Genomic DNA, 17,634 nt, shown 5'->3' with positions numbered 1-17,634 from the left:
TCATATGAGTTATGAATCTCATGGATAGCTGTATTTCTGGACCATTGAAGCTCACAAAAATATTGTATTTTGTGTTCCTCTTGAGATACTCAAATTCAAGGAGTTGAATTTGACAACTGTAATTTGATGGAGATCAAACGTATTGCTTAAAGGAGTCAAAAACAAATTCCATTTTTGGAATTTGTGAAAGTTGGATCGGTTGTTAATTTTGTAAGGATAGTGAAACTGCAAAGTTTAGTGAAGAAATTCACAAAATAAACATCTACAAAAAATGAATCAGCAGAAAATTTTGTTTTTTGAAATTCTCAATTTCATATGAACAAGAATTGTGCGCTCATTACATTGATTTCGTTTGATCTTCTATCGATGTTATAATGAGTTCACAATTATTTAATTACTGATGTATGTGATATATTATAAATAATCAATATGTACGTTATTATTATTCTAATAACAAGAGTTGCATCGATCCGACAAACATACAAACCCACATGACATGATTTTAAAATTAATGGTGAGAAATATTTTTTAAATTAAAATATCTCATTTTGAATTGGATTTAAAATTTATATAAAACTCATTAAAGGAAATTTTAAATTGTTTAATTTTCCTTGTCTTGTATCAACAATGGTTGCATAATAAACGCTACATGCGGTCAGTGTCTGGCTCATATAACTGGGGAGGTCTGGACGCCTAAAAGCTATGACTTCCCATGACATACTTGATGTGAACTACATGAAAATCCTATGACTTTGGCTCATATTGTTGAGGGATCTCATGACGATCATCCACTAAGATTTAATATTGATGGGTCATGCCCGACACATCAAGAGAAACGTCATATTATTCGTCTACCATCAAACGTGAGACAAATTACATGAGGGCTGCATGAGTTGCAATTGAGCATTACCTTTTGAAAATTGTGATTGACTGATATTATTCGAGATCTAGTATTTGACACTTGCGTGTACTCACTAAAAAAATTGGATTTATCGTTTTCATCAGGAGATGTTGAAAATGTCAAAGTAGTACGAGGCAACTCATAAAATGAAAGTCCATATTTTGTCTTATAAAATGTTTAAGATAACCAACAATGTTTATTATGTTTCCATTATCAATATATTTGCGATTTCGTTATGTGATCCACTATCTGTTATACTTGATCAAAATAATCTAACCAAAACTAACTATAAAGATTAGCTAATTAAAATCGTAATGACATTGAAAGAGATGGCAAAAAAACTTACTAAATCTCCCCAAGGAGGTGACTGAAATGTCAGCCTTGCTGAACTAAAAAAGCTTGAGAAATGATGCAACAATGATTTGCGAGCTAAGTGTTCGCATCTATGTCTAATGAACTGCAGAGACAAATTGAGGAAGTAACAAATGTTGCTGACATTTGAATGCATATGCAAAAGTTGTATGATGCTCAAACTCGTATAGTGAGTCGTACTACTTTCAAGGAGCTCATGACTACGTGCATGGAATATAGATCATCGGTCCATGCGCGTGGTATATACATACATATATATATACATACATATATATATATATATATGATTGGGGTTATTAATAAGATAGTGTGCCTGAAATTGATGATTCCCAATGAGTTTCATGGTGACATCGTCTTATTAACACTTCTTCCTCGTTTGACAGTTTTATGGTGAGTTTCAATACGACTAAGCTCAAGGTTAGCCTTGAAGAATTCGTCAATATGCTTACGACTTATGAGACCACCAAAAAGAAATAAAACTCTATTTTTCTAGTGGGCTCTTCACTTGGAACGAAAAAGGTGCCACAAATAAGGGGAAGAACCGTTTTGCCTCTTTAAAGAAAAACAATCGTATAAGAAGCGCGATCCGAAGATTACTTAAAAGTGTGCGATAAGTCAGAATATGTTGTTTCATTTCAAGAAGCCTGAACAAGGAAATTATCTTGATATGTGTGGTCTTTACATATTTTATTATGTTATTTGAGTCTCATTCTTGCATGTTCCGTTTATGTTACGTTTATATTAAGTTGTTTTATTATATGTTATGCATAATATTTTCTTTTCATGTGTTTGGGTTAAATTGTAGGTAATGTGATCAAGAGAGGTGGATTGTAGAAGGTAACATCAAGGAAGGTGCACTAGGGACACACGTGAAGAAAACAAACCTGAAATTCGAGCCAGACGCACTGCCCCAACGCTCAGTTGAAGAAAATTTGAGCATCTCTGGAGCATAGCACACATTCGTCCTCCATGATGCAATCAGGAAGGAAAAAATATCGTTCTGGAGCATAAGGAGAGAAGAATATGATATGGAGTCAAGGAACCGAGCACGAAGTGAATGTTTCTTGCAACGACTTCTAGTTCTTGTTTTTCTTCTTATATTTTTTTACTTTAGAAAATCGTTTGATTGTGATTTTGATCAGCTGATGTTTAGGAATAAACTCTTTTATTTATTAGGATTTAAGAGGTTACTACCCCGAAATTTTGTTTTATATAATTAAACATTCGAATTTTGCATTATGCTTGATTGTGTTATTGTTTTTTCTTGATTATCGTTGTCTAACCAACTTTGATAATAATTTTTATATTGTTAATTAAGTCGAATGAATAGTTTGCAATAGGAACACATAACACAATCCGTTGATTTACAATTTATATACATATGAAATTGAATACATGTTGATAGTGATAGTCCAATAGATCAAAAGTTAGGAGATTCCACGAATCATTCATGCGACTCACTTTTGAGAAATAGTTATGCGATAGAGTAGTCTTTTTAAAAAATAATCGCGGTTTTATATGTGGAATTAAATTTATGATTTTGAATGGTTTCCACAATTGCGTTCGATTTTTTTTTTTTTTTTTGGAATTATCAAGTAAAATGCCAACCCTTAATACCTAACCCACTTTGGCAATTCTAATTTTAAGGAAGAATTGTCTGTTTTTTTGTACTAGTATTGAAATGTATTCAAACTCATTGAATATAACTGGAAAAGAAAATTTGTAATTGTGAAGTTGGCATTAAATAATATGCGAATATGATTGTGTAATATAAATTACACAATTTAACTCAAATTTAATACCTACTAATTTATTTGCACTAAATTGAATTCAATAATTTAATTAAAATGATTATATTATTTTTAGGAAATATTTCAATATATTATATGTTTACTTTATCGACTTAATTAAAATTATTTTTCTATGTTTTTTTTAAAATAATTTAAAAAATATTTGCGTTCCCAAATAATCGAATTGGTTATTTCTTGTCTTCTCTGAGCTAGGGTTTATCATCAGTTTAGCTATTCATTCACCCCATTTTCGCCAATGCTCGATTTGTAATGGAATCCTTCACTCAAATTGAAATCTTTTTCCTTTGATAAGCTTTTTAGCTTCAATTACCCCATCGGAATCAAATGTTTCGTCGCACGATTCTATGCAGAAACGGCAAGATTCAATTCTTCGCCAATTTCTGCAGTCTTGAAAATGGTAAACGATCGCTCGTGAACTCGGGAGCTGGGATTTCCCTGTCTAAAAGCGAACCGGTCTCCTCCAAAACAATATCACCTGGAAAGGAGCATGTCATCTCCTATCTGGTGAACTCTTGCGGCTTGACTCCGGAAAGGGCTGTTTCTGCTTCAGGTAAGCTGCATTTTGATAGTCCAGATAAAGCAAATGCTGTTCTGCGTTTTCTTGAAAAACATGGATTTAGCAAAACGCACATCGCTGAGCTGGTTTCTAGACGACCACTTTTTCTGCTAGCCAATCCTGAAAAGTCCTTTCTGCCAAAGATTGAATTTTTATTGCGTTCTGCCGGGTTTTCTGAACCCGATATGGTGGAAGCCGTTGTAAAGCACCCGGCATACTTGGCAAGAAGTCTGGAAAATCAGTTGGCTCCTGTCTATGAATACCTCGAGGGTATAGTTGGATCTAGAAAAGCTGGTATTCTTTTGAGGCGGGGGTCATGGATTTTTGATCATGGACTTGATAAGAAACTCATCGACAATGTGGCTCTGTTGAGGGAGCTTGGAGTTCCCGAAAGCTGTATCGAATTTGCTCTGTTTCATTATCCAGATCTTGTCACCCTGAAGCATGATTCATTCAAGAAAATTGTTTCTGAGATTGAAGGGATGGGTTTTAATCCTTTGAAAACGGCATTTGTAACTGCAATGCATAGCCGGACTGGGAAGGGCAACATAGATGTCTGGGAAAGATGCTATGAAACATATAGTAACTGGGGTTGGTCGAAGGATGACATATATATGGCATTTAGGAAACATCCTAATTGTATGCTCTTGTCCGAGAAGAAAATCTCAAGATTCTTGGATTTTGTTGCTAACAAAATGGGGCGTGATTCAAGAACGATTGCCCGGGTTCCATATATTATATTTTACAGTATGGAGAAAAGAATTATTCCAAGGTACTCTGTTCTTCATCACTTGTTTTTGAATGGTTTTGTTAAGAAAAACTGGAGCTTGGCTACTGTAATGTGCCCCACTGAGGAGAAATTCCTGGAAAATTACGTGATTCGATACTTAAAGGAACTGCCTCAGCTTCTTCAAATTTATAAAGGGGAGACAAGTGGTGGTGTTTAGGACATAGAGTCGTTTTCCTTTATCATGCATCATTTTGATGTTTAAGACAATACCTGACAAAATTTAATTTAAACTGAGTTTCTTCAGTAGTTTACTAGTGTTGAGAAAACTGAGAGGCTCTAGAGTAAGGTTCCTTTTACACTTATTGCTGTATGAATAAATTTAAAACTTGCAGCATGTGATTCAAGTTAGTTCTTTGGAACAAGATGGTGCAGACTCTATGCAACCGAGTAAGTTTTTGGCATTGATATTGTTACGGGGATCGACTCGAATACCATGTGTTACAATCTTGAACATGTGAAGAACACACTAACTACAAGTTCATGGTGATTATTGAATATATGTTTCGATACAACTCAATTTCTTCTTTCTAATATCTTTTTTCTTGTAAATTTTTTTGCTTGCAATTTTTTTAAGATCGGAAGATCTAAAAAAATCACTCTCAGCCACTTGTACATCTTAGAAATAAATTGGATTTTATGATTGGAAGATCGAAGTCGTTCACTTGCTCTGTCACTTGTCATGTCCCGTTAAACAATTCTATTGATTTTCTCAACCAAACAGACATTATGTTACTTCAAAAAGCATTATTTTTACGAAATTATATCTTTTTTATAATATAGAAATATGATTATTTTCCCCTAAAATTTTTAATTTTACAACTAAAATATAATTTTAAGTGAACATTTTATGAAAACGTTGAGCGCTTTTCGTTTACTTATTGTTTACCTTGATCAAAAATGAAGTCGAATACATGATGGTGCTGTGGAGATGGATTTGTCGCTCAACGATTCAATGCTAATCAGATAATTGCAAGTGAGTTTTTTTCCCCTCGGGTAATTAATCTTCTAGGCTATAGGCTTTCACCAATGTTCTCTACAATTAAATTACTGCAGCGGATTACGTGTCTTTTTTACTTGCTCTTCTTCACAAAAATCATCTGTGGGGTGAACCTACTTTGTTGAGAGAAGCTGTAAATTTCAATGCTTTGTCAATCTATGTAGTCTTGTAGACTCAGACTCATCTGGGTTGTCCTCGAATAGTTGTCCATCTGAGAAGAAATCGGAGGAATGAGAAATCTTGCAGTGTTTTTTCTTGATTAATACATGCCGGTTGTCTCCAGAAATGGCCGTTTCTGTTTCTGACCATGGAAAACCTAAATTTGTACTGGCAGTGTTAAAAAAATATGGTTTTAATCGAAAACAGATTGCCGACATTGTTCCCAAGAAATTCTTATGCCCAAAGAGAAGACCTTTTAGCTCGAATTTTTCCAATCCGTTGGATTTCCAATGGCTCAGCTTGCAACCACCATTACTAAGGACCCTTCAATGTTGGGTAGGAGTTTGCAGAATCAACTAATTCCAAGTTATAATTTTCTCAAGAGTGTGCTTTTAACTGATGAAAGAGTAGCGCTCGCCATGAATCAATCAAGGAGGGTATCTCAGCAGAACTTGACTATGAATATTGCTCTGAATGTTGCAGTTTTAAGGGAACTTAAAGTGCCAGAGTCCGGTTTGTATTATTATTAATTTTAAAATAAAAATTAATACTAAAATAGTGTGTACCATCATTTGTGGTGGACCTTACAAGCTGCAACGTTCGTTGTAGGTATAAGCCGGCGCTAGACGTTCAATAATTTCACCGAAATTTGCTCAAATTTTTACTATATATAAAGAAAATGAAGAGTAAAATAATGAACGAAAAAGGAAGAAAAAATATTTGTCCATACAAGAACAAATATTTTTTATATGAAAAGTGAAGATTGAATTTTTTATTTTATACATAAATTAAATGTTGTATCATTTTTTAAATTTATGCTTAATAACTTTTTAAGTTTTAATTTTATACGTATTATTTATTTCTTATTAGAATATTTTGTACTAACTTATTGTTTTGACAAATTTTTTTAGAATGACAGAAAATCGAGGTCTAAAAGATATCAGTGTTATCTAATTTACAAGTAACACATATATCATCAACAATTTTTTCCGTAATTGTTGATGATATTTGTAAGAGTTAAGCGCTCAGACAATCTAGTTTGGATTTTATATGTTGGAAATTAAGTACTTGCTTCGACTTTAGTCGGATCAACTGATATGCCTTGTGCTGATATCACGTGGCCTAAGAAAGTTACTTGACTTAGCCAAAACTCACGCTTACTCAACTTTGCATAAAGTCGGTGTTCTCTTAGGGTTTGCAATATTATTCTCAGATGTTCCTCGTGTTTGTCATATGTCCTTGAATATATCAAAGTATCATCGATAAAGACTCTGACAAATCGATCCAGAAATTTCTGGAACACTCCATTAATCAAATCAATGAAGATTACTGGGGCATTAGTAAAATCGAATGCAATCATTAAAAATTCATAGTGACCATATCGAGTTCTAAATGTTGTTTTTGGTACGTCTGCCTCTGTCACTCTCAATTGGTGATATCCATATCTCAAATCTATCTTTGAGTAAATAGTCATCCCTTGAAGCTGGTAAAACTAATCATCAATTCTCGGTATCTGCCTATATTCAATATATAAGCGCATCGATCCATCCTTCTTGTTCTCAAATAAAACTGGGGCACCACAAGATGAATTGCTAGGTCTAATGTACTCTTTATCTAGCAGCTCTTGTAATTAAGCCTCCATATAGTATGGAGCTCTTGAAATGGGTTCAGTCCCTGATGATAGGTTGATGTAAAATTCTACTTCTCTATTTAGTCCCGGTATTTCTTCTGGAAAAAATATCAGGAAATTCTTGGACCACATGGATACCTCGTGATATGAATCTGGCCGGGCATGACGTGCTAATGGTTGGAAGAAGATTCAAGGATGCATTGCATGGACTCATGAGCGATTCAGAAGAGCTTGTAAGCAAGGTCCCAAGCCTTGAAGGAGTCGTGATGCATGGAGTGCACGGGAGTGAGCTTGAAGGCCAAACGAGTACCATTAAAAAGCGACCGAGTCTACACGGACCCGAGCACGGACCTGTACACAGGGTCCGTGTCAGTCATCCTCGAAGATGAAAATTACCGAGCCGACACGGACCCCACTCCGGACCTGTACACGGGGTCCGTGTCCTTTGATTTGTTTGGCGGATTTTTTCCATATTTTATGCATTAGATAATTTAGAAAGTTATTTTTTCATATCTTTTGATTTGTGACAATATATGGACGAATTTCATCATTGTAAGAAAATTAATTCATTGAGTTTAATCATATTGATAGAGTTTTCTCTCAATTTCAAAAATTGGCTTTGTATACACCTTTGTGTGTTTCTCAAATCAAACTTATCAAAGTTTATTACTTTGTGGCGTTTGTCGATTGTTCTTCACTCGGATTGTCAAAGACGAGTTCTTTGAAGGTTCGCTTGAATTTCGATTGTTTATCTTTCATTAATATTTGTTGCTAAATTCTTCGTGATTTAGAGGTGAATATTACAACCTTACTTGTGTCAAAAAGATCGGGACAACACAACCGTTTCTTTATTTCATCGAATCGAGGGCGTGACTCCGTTATTGAGCGCGTTTGCTTTTCGTGATCGAAGAATCGCATCACCTCGATACTCTTCTTGGCTTCTTCTTCTTTCATTGAATAAATCAAGCACTCATAACACCTCTATAACACCGGTGTCGGTCGATTTCTTGAACTAGTACCACCACTCGAAGTCTCTTGATTAACTGTTGCGTGGCCACTTTCAACGAGCTTTGCCCTATCTAATAACTCAGCATATGTGTTTGATCTGTTATCTAACATGCGATCATAAATTTGGGGTTTCAACCCCCATTAGGAAACAATGCATCTTCTGTTGCATGTTTCTTGCGAAATAATGTCGAAATAGGAGTGTAAGCATCTGAGATCTTTAGCTTAATTAAGGTCACTTAGTCATAAGTCTTGAGAAATATCAAAATCTTTAAACAAAAAATATTTTCCATTAGATAATCTTCCTAGCCCACCATATCTTTTTTTATGGTAACACTTGTAATTTTATTCAGAAAGCAATAAATCGTCTGTTACAAGATTCACCAACCAAAACGGAAAAACCCCATTTTCTCAAACAAATGGAGTAAGGGAAGAAAGCGAAAAAAATGCAAGTGAATGCGCCACCCGATTCGCCGATCTGCCAACTTGTCTAAGATTGGTATCAGTGCGGCTGTCCAATGAGTTCCGAATATCCAACGCCAGTGCACCACAATAACTTAAATCTTCTGCTGGGTTGATTACTGCTTGCACCGCCAGCAGAGAGTCAGTAGTAATTACATGGGCTTCTATCCCACGTTCCTCCAACAGCCTCATCCCATCTCTTATTGAAAGGAGCTCAGCAAAGACCACCGACTGTGTCTTAGAAATTCCTTTTCCGAAGGCAAGCAGTATTTGACCGTCATGATCTCGCACTATGACCCAAATCGAATAACCACCAGTGTCAAAATTAACCGCCGCGTCTACCTCAAGTTTCAAGGTGTTGACTGGTGGTCTCGTCCAGCGTTCGAGCTGGGGTAATGGCTTCGGAGCAGGTGCGGTAATTAAGGATTCCCGAGCTTCCTTGAAGTCTTTGAAAAGGGAAGCGCTTCACTCCACATCCAATTGAGAACATACAGGCACCTTATCATGCAAAATCCGCAATCTATCATGCCATACAGCCTAGGTGCGCATTGCAAAAACCTCCAAATCTTCCTTTCTTAACACTGCTTTCATTCGGATGAATGTATTCAAGAAATCCATGTCTTTGACCTGTTTCAGAAAAGGATGAAAAATTGTGTACTTCCAACACTTTTTTGCAAATGGACACCAAAACAGAGCGTGCTAGGTTGAATCATGACCATAACCACATAACTGACACTGATCTGTGACGAGAACATGATGTCGTAGTAGGTTCGCGCGAGATGGAATAATGTTGTGCAATGCTCGCCACAAAAAAATCCGAACCTTCGGAGGAACTGATAATGACCATACAAATTTCCACCAAGATTTCGCATGGGTGTTCGAGGTATAGCTGGGCGTATCGAAGAACCCGACTTCAAGCTTGTAACCATTCCACACAGTGTAATTTCCTTTGGGATCATAAAGCTAGAATCGAGAATCCTCACTCGAATTATTTGCTAGTGGGATAGCTAGAACATCTTCAGCTATATAAGACGGTAGGGTGGTTCGAATCAGCGACTCATTCCATGCTCCATTCACGATGAAAGAATTTACGTTATCAAGATCATTCGGGTTACCTGCAGGTAGCATTAGAGACTGCAATCCCGGAATCCATTGATCTCGAAAAGTTGCGATTTTTTCTCCATTACCAACTCGCCAACACAGAACTTTCCTCAATAGCTTTCTACTCCACAAAAGTGATCTCCAAATAAACGAGATATTATTACCTATCGGAGCGTCCATAATATCATGATGCTTGAAATATCTCGCCTTAAAAACCCTGGCTACAAGAGAGACTGGATTAATGGCAATTCTCCAAACTTGTTTTGCAATAAGGGCTCTATTGAACGCTTCCAGGGTACGAAAACCCATTCCTCTCATACATTTTGGCACACATAATGTATGTCAATCTTTCCAGTGCATTCTCCTTCTCCCTTCTTCCATGCCCCACCAAAAATTCGCGCATTCCCGTTCAATAGCCTCACAGATCGCTTTAGGTATATGGAAATAAGACATAGCATACGTGGGGATGGACTGTAAAATGGACTTGATTAATGTTTCTTTGCCTCCGATGGAAAATGTCTTGTTGCCCCACCCACTCAAACGTTTAACTATAGTCTCAATTAAATATCTGAACTGGAGCTTTTTGATACGCAAAGAGAATATCGGCAATCCCAGGTAAATTTCATGACCCTACGTGGTGGAGATATACAACATCCTCTTTATCTGATCAGAAATCACTGGATCCGTATTCGGGCTAAACGATAAAGATGATTTCTTAAAGTTTATTAGCTGGCCCGAAGCTTTTTCATACAACGATAGATACTGACGAAGATTCAAACAGTCGGCGATAGTAGCTTTTAAAAATAGGAGGCTATCATCAACAAAGAATAGGTGAGAGATTTGGGGACTAGAATTTGCAATACGGACACCAATAATCAACTTGCGTGATTCAAATGAGCTCAAAATCGATGACAGCCCTTGAGCGCACAGAACAAATAGAAAGGGTGATAGAGGATCCCCTTGATGCAACCCTCTGCTCGTATTAACGTGGCCTACAATATCGCCATTGAGTGCAATCGAGTATTTGACAGAACGAACACATCGCATCACCTTCTCAAACCATATAGGATCAAATCCGAGCTTGCCCATAATTTGTTCTTGGAAGCTCCATTCCACTCTATCGTACGCCTTGCTCATAATCGAGCTTTAATGCCAAGTATCCCTTGCTCCCATTTTTCCTGCTCCGTATCCAGTGTAGAGCCTCATAACCTAGTAAGATGTTATCTATTATCAGTCTGCCTGGGACAAATGCACTTCGGAACTCATCTACTGCCACAGCCAAAATATTCCGAAAACGATTAGCCAAGGCCCGGGAGACGATTTTATAGCAGACGTTACATAAGCTAATAGGCCGGAAGTCCTTCATAAGCATATGATTTTTAATTTTCAGAATGAAAGTGATTATAGTCTCATTCATGGTTCGCTGTCGCGGTCGCGGAGATCGGAACGGATGCTACCGTTCCAGTTACAATGAAATTTCGCGGAACGGTCGCGGAACGGGTATTTAAAAAAATATTATAAATATATAAAAATTAAAAATTTTGGAAAATATTTAGAAATATAAAAATTAAAATAAATATCATTTAAATAGATTATTTTATGTAAATAAGAAATTTAAATATTTTTAAAATTTTATTAACAATTTATTGAACACAATTTATATCGTCATTATATTTAAAATATTTCCAACCATATCAAAAATTAAATATACTGTTAAAAATTATTTTTATTTAATTAATTAAAACTTTAAAATATTTTCGATTGGATATATATAAGTTCGCACAAATTTGAATCAATTTAGAGTGATAGACTAATAATAAGCATCAAATCTTATATAAAGTGATGTTACAAATTATTTAACATCAATTAAAATAGAAATATTTTATAATTAACTTAGTTTTTTTCACACTTTGTAATGAAAATTTCTCAATAGAAATAGTTGACTTGCGATCTCTTCTTTATTAGTCTTTCATTGATGGATGCAGCGGGAAGAAGACTCAAGATTCACCATCTCACATCAACCGATGTGCTTTGCTTTCCAATGTTCCTAGTGAAATTAATGTTAAGATTATTAAATTACTCATATCATATGATAATATAATAACGATGAGAAATGAAATATAAGTTGATGAAAACAAACATTTATATAGAAAGGTACATGTATTAAATCCGTCGCTGATTCGAAATTGCGACGGTTTTATGAAAAATTGTCGCTAAATTTAGCGACGGTTTTTATTCAACCGTCGTCGATTTTAATTTGGCGACGGTTTTATTCAAACCGTCGCTAACTACCATCGCCGATGTTAAATCGGCGACGGTTGAATAAAAACCGTCGCTACATACATAAAACCGTCGCTAGTAGCGACAGTTCAAAACAAAACCGTCGCGAATTGCGTTCCGGTTCCGTTCCACCGTTATATCCCCGTTTTCCACCGTTATATCCCCGTTTTCGGTATATGAAACGCCGATACAAGCCATCAACCTACACACCCTGGAACCTCGTCAAGGTTGCTGACGTTCCGTTCCCGTTTCGGCGAACCATGGTCTCATTCCACTCTTGAAGCGGAGCTCCATCATTCATAATCCTCAACACAGCCTCTAAAACCTCCGGGCCTACCACCTGCCAATTTTTCTGGAAAAAGAATGCCGACATACCATCCAGTCCTGGAGCTTTCTCCGGATACATATCAAACAAAGCTTTCTTAACTTCCTCAGCCGAAAATGGAGAACATAATACCGAGTTCATCTGCTCATTAACCTTCGGTTGAACACAGTCGAGCACCGGATTTATATCTTGGATCCTTGGGTCGCCCGATCTAAATAAGTTAGAGAAATAGTCCACCACAATCTCGGTCATTCCCCCCTTATCAGAACACCAGTCACCATGCACCGATAGCAGCCAACTAATAAGATTCTTCACCCATCTGGTTGAGGCACAAACATGCAAGAATTTCGAATTTCTATCCCCATGAGCCAACCAATTTACCCTACTTCGCTGTTTCCAATAAATCTCATCCTTGGAGGAAAGATACTCAATTTGATTCTCCAGCTCTTGTATGTGGTCTGCCGAAGCATGCCATTTATCATGAGTCTTCAATCGATTTAGAATGGATCTTTTTGCTTTATTTGACTCTGAATGCGTCTAAATCGATCTCCAGCCCATGCAGCGAGGGCTAGCTTGCACTTCATGATGCAGTCCGAAATCGTGAGTGTGGCATCATTTGAGCACCAGCCTCGAGTAACTACTTCCGCACAATTCAATTTTGTGGCCCAATGAGTCTCAAAACGGAACATAGAGTTATGGGGATGAATATTTGCTGTCTCGGAGCCCAGTTTCTTAAGAATAGGCCTATGATCTGAATGATAAAATTCCAACGATTTGGTTTTAACAGTAGGATACAAAAGTCTCCACTCCAATGTGCCGACATACCGATCCAGGCGTTCATAAATGAGATCATTTGATTAGCGCCTATTAACCCATGTAAAAAATTCACCGCTGCCATGTAAATCCTTAGAGTGCATTCATCAAGGGCATCCCAAAAGGCCTGAGTTTGATGTAAAGGCCTCAGGTTACCTCCCAATTTCTCCTGATCTAAACAGATTTCATTAAAGTCTCCTCCTACAAGCCACGAGACACCTATAAATTCCTGGATTCCAGATAACCGTCGAAGAAGCTCCCACGAGAGGTGTATGTTGCTAGCATTCGGGTTGCCATAAAATCCTGTAAATCTCCAACATTTCTCAAAAAGCTTCACCATGCAGTCGATATGGTCGGATGAATAAGAGTGAACCGTGACATCCAACGGTGCTTTCCACAAAAGAATCAATCCCCCGCTTCTACCTTGACAACTCACAGTAAACATACCGAAAAATCCAAGACTATTTATCCACCATCGGCACTGATAGTCTCTCATTTTAGATTCTGAAATGAATAGGAGAGACGGGTCCTTTTCAGCATCTAATCGCTTAAGTTCACGGAATGCCCTTTGGTTCCCAAGCCCCCGAGCATTCCACACTATAAAACTCATTGGTTTCGGCGGGGTTGCTTAGCAACCACCGCCGAAAATGTACTGTTGGTACCATCCATCAGCTCCTCAAGAGCACGTTTCGTCCCAAGCACTGGATGATCATGTTGAGAGCCCTTCTCGCCATGGACTCTACTGTTGTACGGAGTAGACAAATGATGTTGTTGGCCTGATATAGAACCCTTCTCCCTGGCCCTGCGTTTCCAACGTGTATGAGACTTCGGGTTTGGGTGCTTTGTAGTCTTCTGGTCATCCATCGGATAAGCAAGGCTACAAGTGTTATCAACAGATTGCTCCTCGTGGTTGTTTACTTCTGGAATCAACTGCTCAATAGCCAAATGAGGATGGGTATGGTGTGACTCACCTACAGCCAATCTACCTTGGGTTTTTGGTGTCTCCTAGCCATTATACTCCCCTCTTTAGATTGCTCATCAACACTTTGACCAGCCACATCAACCCCCTTTTCGTCTTTGTGTAAGAAACCACTTGAATAACTTGCACCGATCTCCTCAGAACCGTAGGAGGGGCTGCCCGTAGTACTGATTGGCTTGCTGCCTTGGAACTTCGATGGGGGGATTGTCGTTTTTTGATAAATCACCCACCCCTTGTAGAAACTTTCAACCACCGACCATAGCTCATCTTACCAATCTCTTTAGGCTCTATTTCACAATCTCGGAAGGAATGTCCAATACGACCACAATTATAGCGAAAATTCGGCAATCTTTCGTATGACAATATCACAAAGACGTCTTCCTCATCGCTATGAAGAGAAAGTCGGATATGTTGTTTTAAAGGCCTCGTAATATCAACACGTACATTAACACAAGCGTATCTGTCCATAGCAAAGCCATTCTCTTTCGTGTCAATCTCTTCTACGACCCCAAGGCGTTGGCCCAGTTCTCCAGAAAGTCCTTATGCATGAATATAAGTGGGAGATTATAGCATTGGATCCAAATGGAAATTTCCGTGAAATTCATCATGCTAGGCGTTTGCATTACACTCGGCTGCCAAAATATAATTAGATCTCTGAAGAAATTCCATGGGCCACCATAGAGAGCACATTTTTTATCTTGCAGGGAGTTGAAATCTTGAAGAAACAAATTATCTCCCAAGGGCCCTATCTCAATGTGTTTTGTGGCTTGTAGTATGCGAGAAATCTGAGTCACGAAGGCCTCTCGATTAACGGCCTTGGAAGAGAATACCTTAGCCACAAGGCAATTCCCCATACGCTGCTCACCAAACAAAAGAGAGTCAGCCTCAATTGTTAGGGGTGTATCGTTTTTTGGTGTTGTAGAAAGCTTGAGGTTAGTAACCAATCGAGCAACTTCATCTGGGTCCATGGAGAAAAGAAAAAACGCTCAGGTACAAGAACAATTCCGAGCGGATAATTGAGAGAAGAAAACCTAATCAATGTAGAGTAAAACTCCCACAGACGGTTTCACGAGGAAACGCAGAAGAGAAAAAAACTCTCACAGGCGGCTTCACGTGGAAACCTAGAAGAGAGGGATTAAAGGTAGATTTGATAATTACAGACTATTGTATGCCGAGAATCCTAGCCCACCATATCTTAAACTATGTTAATGATATATTTCTGTTGTACCTAAGCCCTGAACACTTCTTTTCAACAATACATAGATACTATCAAATAATCTATACATATTATAAAAGTGTGAATCAAGGTCAAAGTTTTTCTATTGTGTATTGTCAACTTTGTCCTTAGTTTGTACATACAGGAAAAATTTAGTGAGGATGTTTTTGTCAAATCAGTTATTATGATAAGGACAAAATTGTCAAACTACATTTATGTTTGATAATGATCAAGTTGCCAAAAAAACTGATACTTTAAAATTTTTTAATTTTTATTTTCTTGTAGATGAATTGAACAAACTTTTTTCACAAAAAATATTAATTTGAAAATATTGAAATACCAAAATATATTGGTTTTATTTGCTTATAGATGAAGTGAAAAAGAATTTTTTCACAAAAAACTTAATTTGTAGATTTTTTCACAAAAAAGTTAATTTGTAAGATTAAAATAACAAAATTCTTTTGTTTTATTTTCTTGTAAATAAAGTGAAAATATTTTTTCCACAAAACTTAATTTGTATAACGATATGATGTTAAATATCTTTTATTTTACGTTCATTAAGATTAATTATTTTAAAATGAAGAATTAAACTAATGAAGCCAAATAATTAAACTAATTTTGTTTTTGTTTTGACAAGGTTGGTGTCATGAAGAAGGTTCGATATTTAATTACATTTACAAAATGATAAAAGAATTATCAGATATAAATATAGATAATCCTAATAAATATTTTATTGATATTTATTTTATCTACATTTCTTTATCAAAAAGAAAGTCAACTAATATTGTTCAAAGCCTTGGTTTATTTTGAAAATTTAACGATGTAAGATCGAATAATATATTTGTATTAATTTTAACTATATTTTCCTCTTTTTAAAGGCTAGAAACTATAAAAATTATTTTATGAGAGATTCTTGCAATTATCGAATGATTATTTTTATGAGAGATATATATTGACAAATCAGTTATAGTTTTTGTAACATTAAAATATATATCTTTGAATGTAAATTTTTAAAATTATGGTAAATAAATTTTTATAAAATTTATTCATTAGCAATACTCACTACTTCTCCATAGATAAAGTCAAAGTTATTTGGTTTTTATTTACTTGTAAATGAAGTGAACAAATGTTTTTCACAAAAAATATTTGTTTGAATGTGATTTATTTTATTTTGTAGATTTATAATCTTTTGAATGATTTTATATATGCAAGAAGTTTATCTTTAATTTGGTGATGAAGTTTTTGTAAAATCAATTATTATGATGATGTCAAGATTATCAATCTACGTATGCTAGGCAAAGATCAAGTTGCCAAAAAGATGAAAACTCCAAAATTCTTTGGTTTTTATTTTCTTGTAGATGAATTGAATATATTTTTTTCCGCAAAATATTAATTTGAGAATATTGAAATACAAAAAATCATGGGTTTTATTTGTTTATAGATGAAGCGAAAATAATTTTTTCCCCAAAAAATTAGTTTGTACAATATTGAAATACCAAAATTCTTTTGTTTTATTTGGTTGTAAATATAGTGAATTTTTTCCACAAAAAACATAATTTGTGTAAGGACATGATATTAAATATCCTCTATTTTGCATTAATGTGAAATTTGTTGCAGCCTTCTTTGAATCTGATTTGAACACGTTTCGTTCGGCAACTGAATTTCAGAAATTGCGGATGTTCATACTGGAATGATGCATCATTCGACATTTCAATGTATCCCATTCACAAGCTTCTTCTTGTGATTTCTTATTTCTACTATTAGTTCTATAATATTTGTGAGGTGTTTGTTCTTTTGTATTAAAAGAGTTTGTGTTCTCTTTGGAAGCACAGTGAGTGAGTTGTACACCGTAAACTATTATAGTGGAATTCTTTTCATCTTGCCCGTGGTTTTTATCCTAATAATTTTTATGGGTTTTCCACGTAAATCTCGGTGTCCAGTTTATTCTTTATTTTCGGGATTTATTATCTCAAATTCCGCACGTGAGACCAACAAGTGTTCTCTTAAAATTCTGAGTATGCTCTATGGTTGCAGCCTAGACTGATCTTCCACATCAGAAAAGATTTTTTGAGATTTTTTTATTAAGGCGGGATTATTTTGTTCATTCTACTAAATTGTTGTAGACATAATGGCGGGCAGGTACGAGATAGCAAAATTCAACGGAAGCAATTTTATGCTGTAGAAAATAAATATAAAAGCAGTTTTAAGAAAGGAGAATTGCTTGGCGACTATTGGAG

At 36.0% G+C, this 17,634-nt stretch overlaps 3 protein-coding genes across 3 annotated transcripts; 1 reads left to right on the top strand and 2 right to left on the bottom strand.

The window, feature by feature from the left end:
- The first annotated feature begins 3,239 nt into the window (after positions 1-3,239).
- LOC142504550 (transcription termination factor MTERF8, chloroplastic-like) lies at positions 3,240-4,927 on the top strand. Its single transcript, XM_075617397.1, has one exon. It carries the CDS (start codon positions 3,409-3,411, stop codon positions 4,585-4,587), a length of 1,179 nt encoding a protein of 392 aa, XP_075473512.1. The 5' UTR covers positions 3,240-3,408; the 3' UTR covers positions 4,588-4,927.
- A 3,705-nt stretch (positions 4,928-8,632) lies between these two features.
- LOC142556414 (uncharacterized) lies at positions 8,633-10,093 on the bottom strand. The gene is made up of 3 exons (XM_075667874.1): positions 9,667-10,093; positions 9,242-9,310; positions 8,633-9,129 (listed from the first exon to the last, which is right to left on the bottom strand). The coding sequence occupies exons 1-3, from the start codon at positions 10,091-10,093 to the stop codon at positions 8,633-8,635; spliced, it is 993 nt and encodes a 330-aa protein (XP_075523989.1).
- Positions 10,094-12,266: 2,173 nt separating this feature from the next.
- LOC142556413 (uncharacterized) lies at positions 12,267-13,812 on the bottom strand. Its single transcript, XM_075667873.1, has 2 exons — positions 13,215-13,812; positions 12,267-12,847 (listed from the first exon to the last, which is right to left on the bottom strand). Exons 1-2 carry the CDS (start codon positions 13,810-13,812, stop codon positions 12,267-12,269), a joined length of 1,179 nt encoding a protein of 392 aa, XP_075523988.1.
- Positions 13,813-17,634: the final 3,822 nt, after the last annotated feature.

This window comes from Primulina tabacum, chromosome 9 (assembly GCF_025594145.1).
Source record: "Primulina tabacum isolate GXHZ01 chromosome 9, ASM2559414v2, whole genome shotgun sequence".
Lineage (NCBI taxonomy): Eukaryota > Viridiplantae > Streptophyta > Magnoliopsida > Lamiales > Gesneriaceae > Primulina > Primulina tabacum.
Note: the sequence above shows the minus strand (reverse complement) of the source record. Positions and strands in the feature narration are given on the sequence as shown.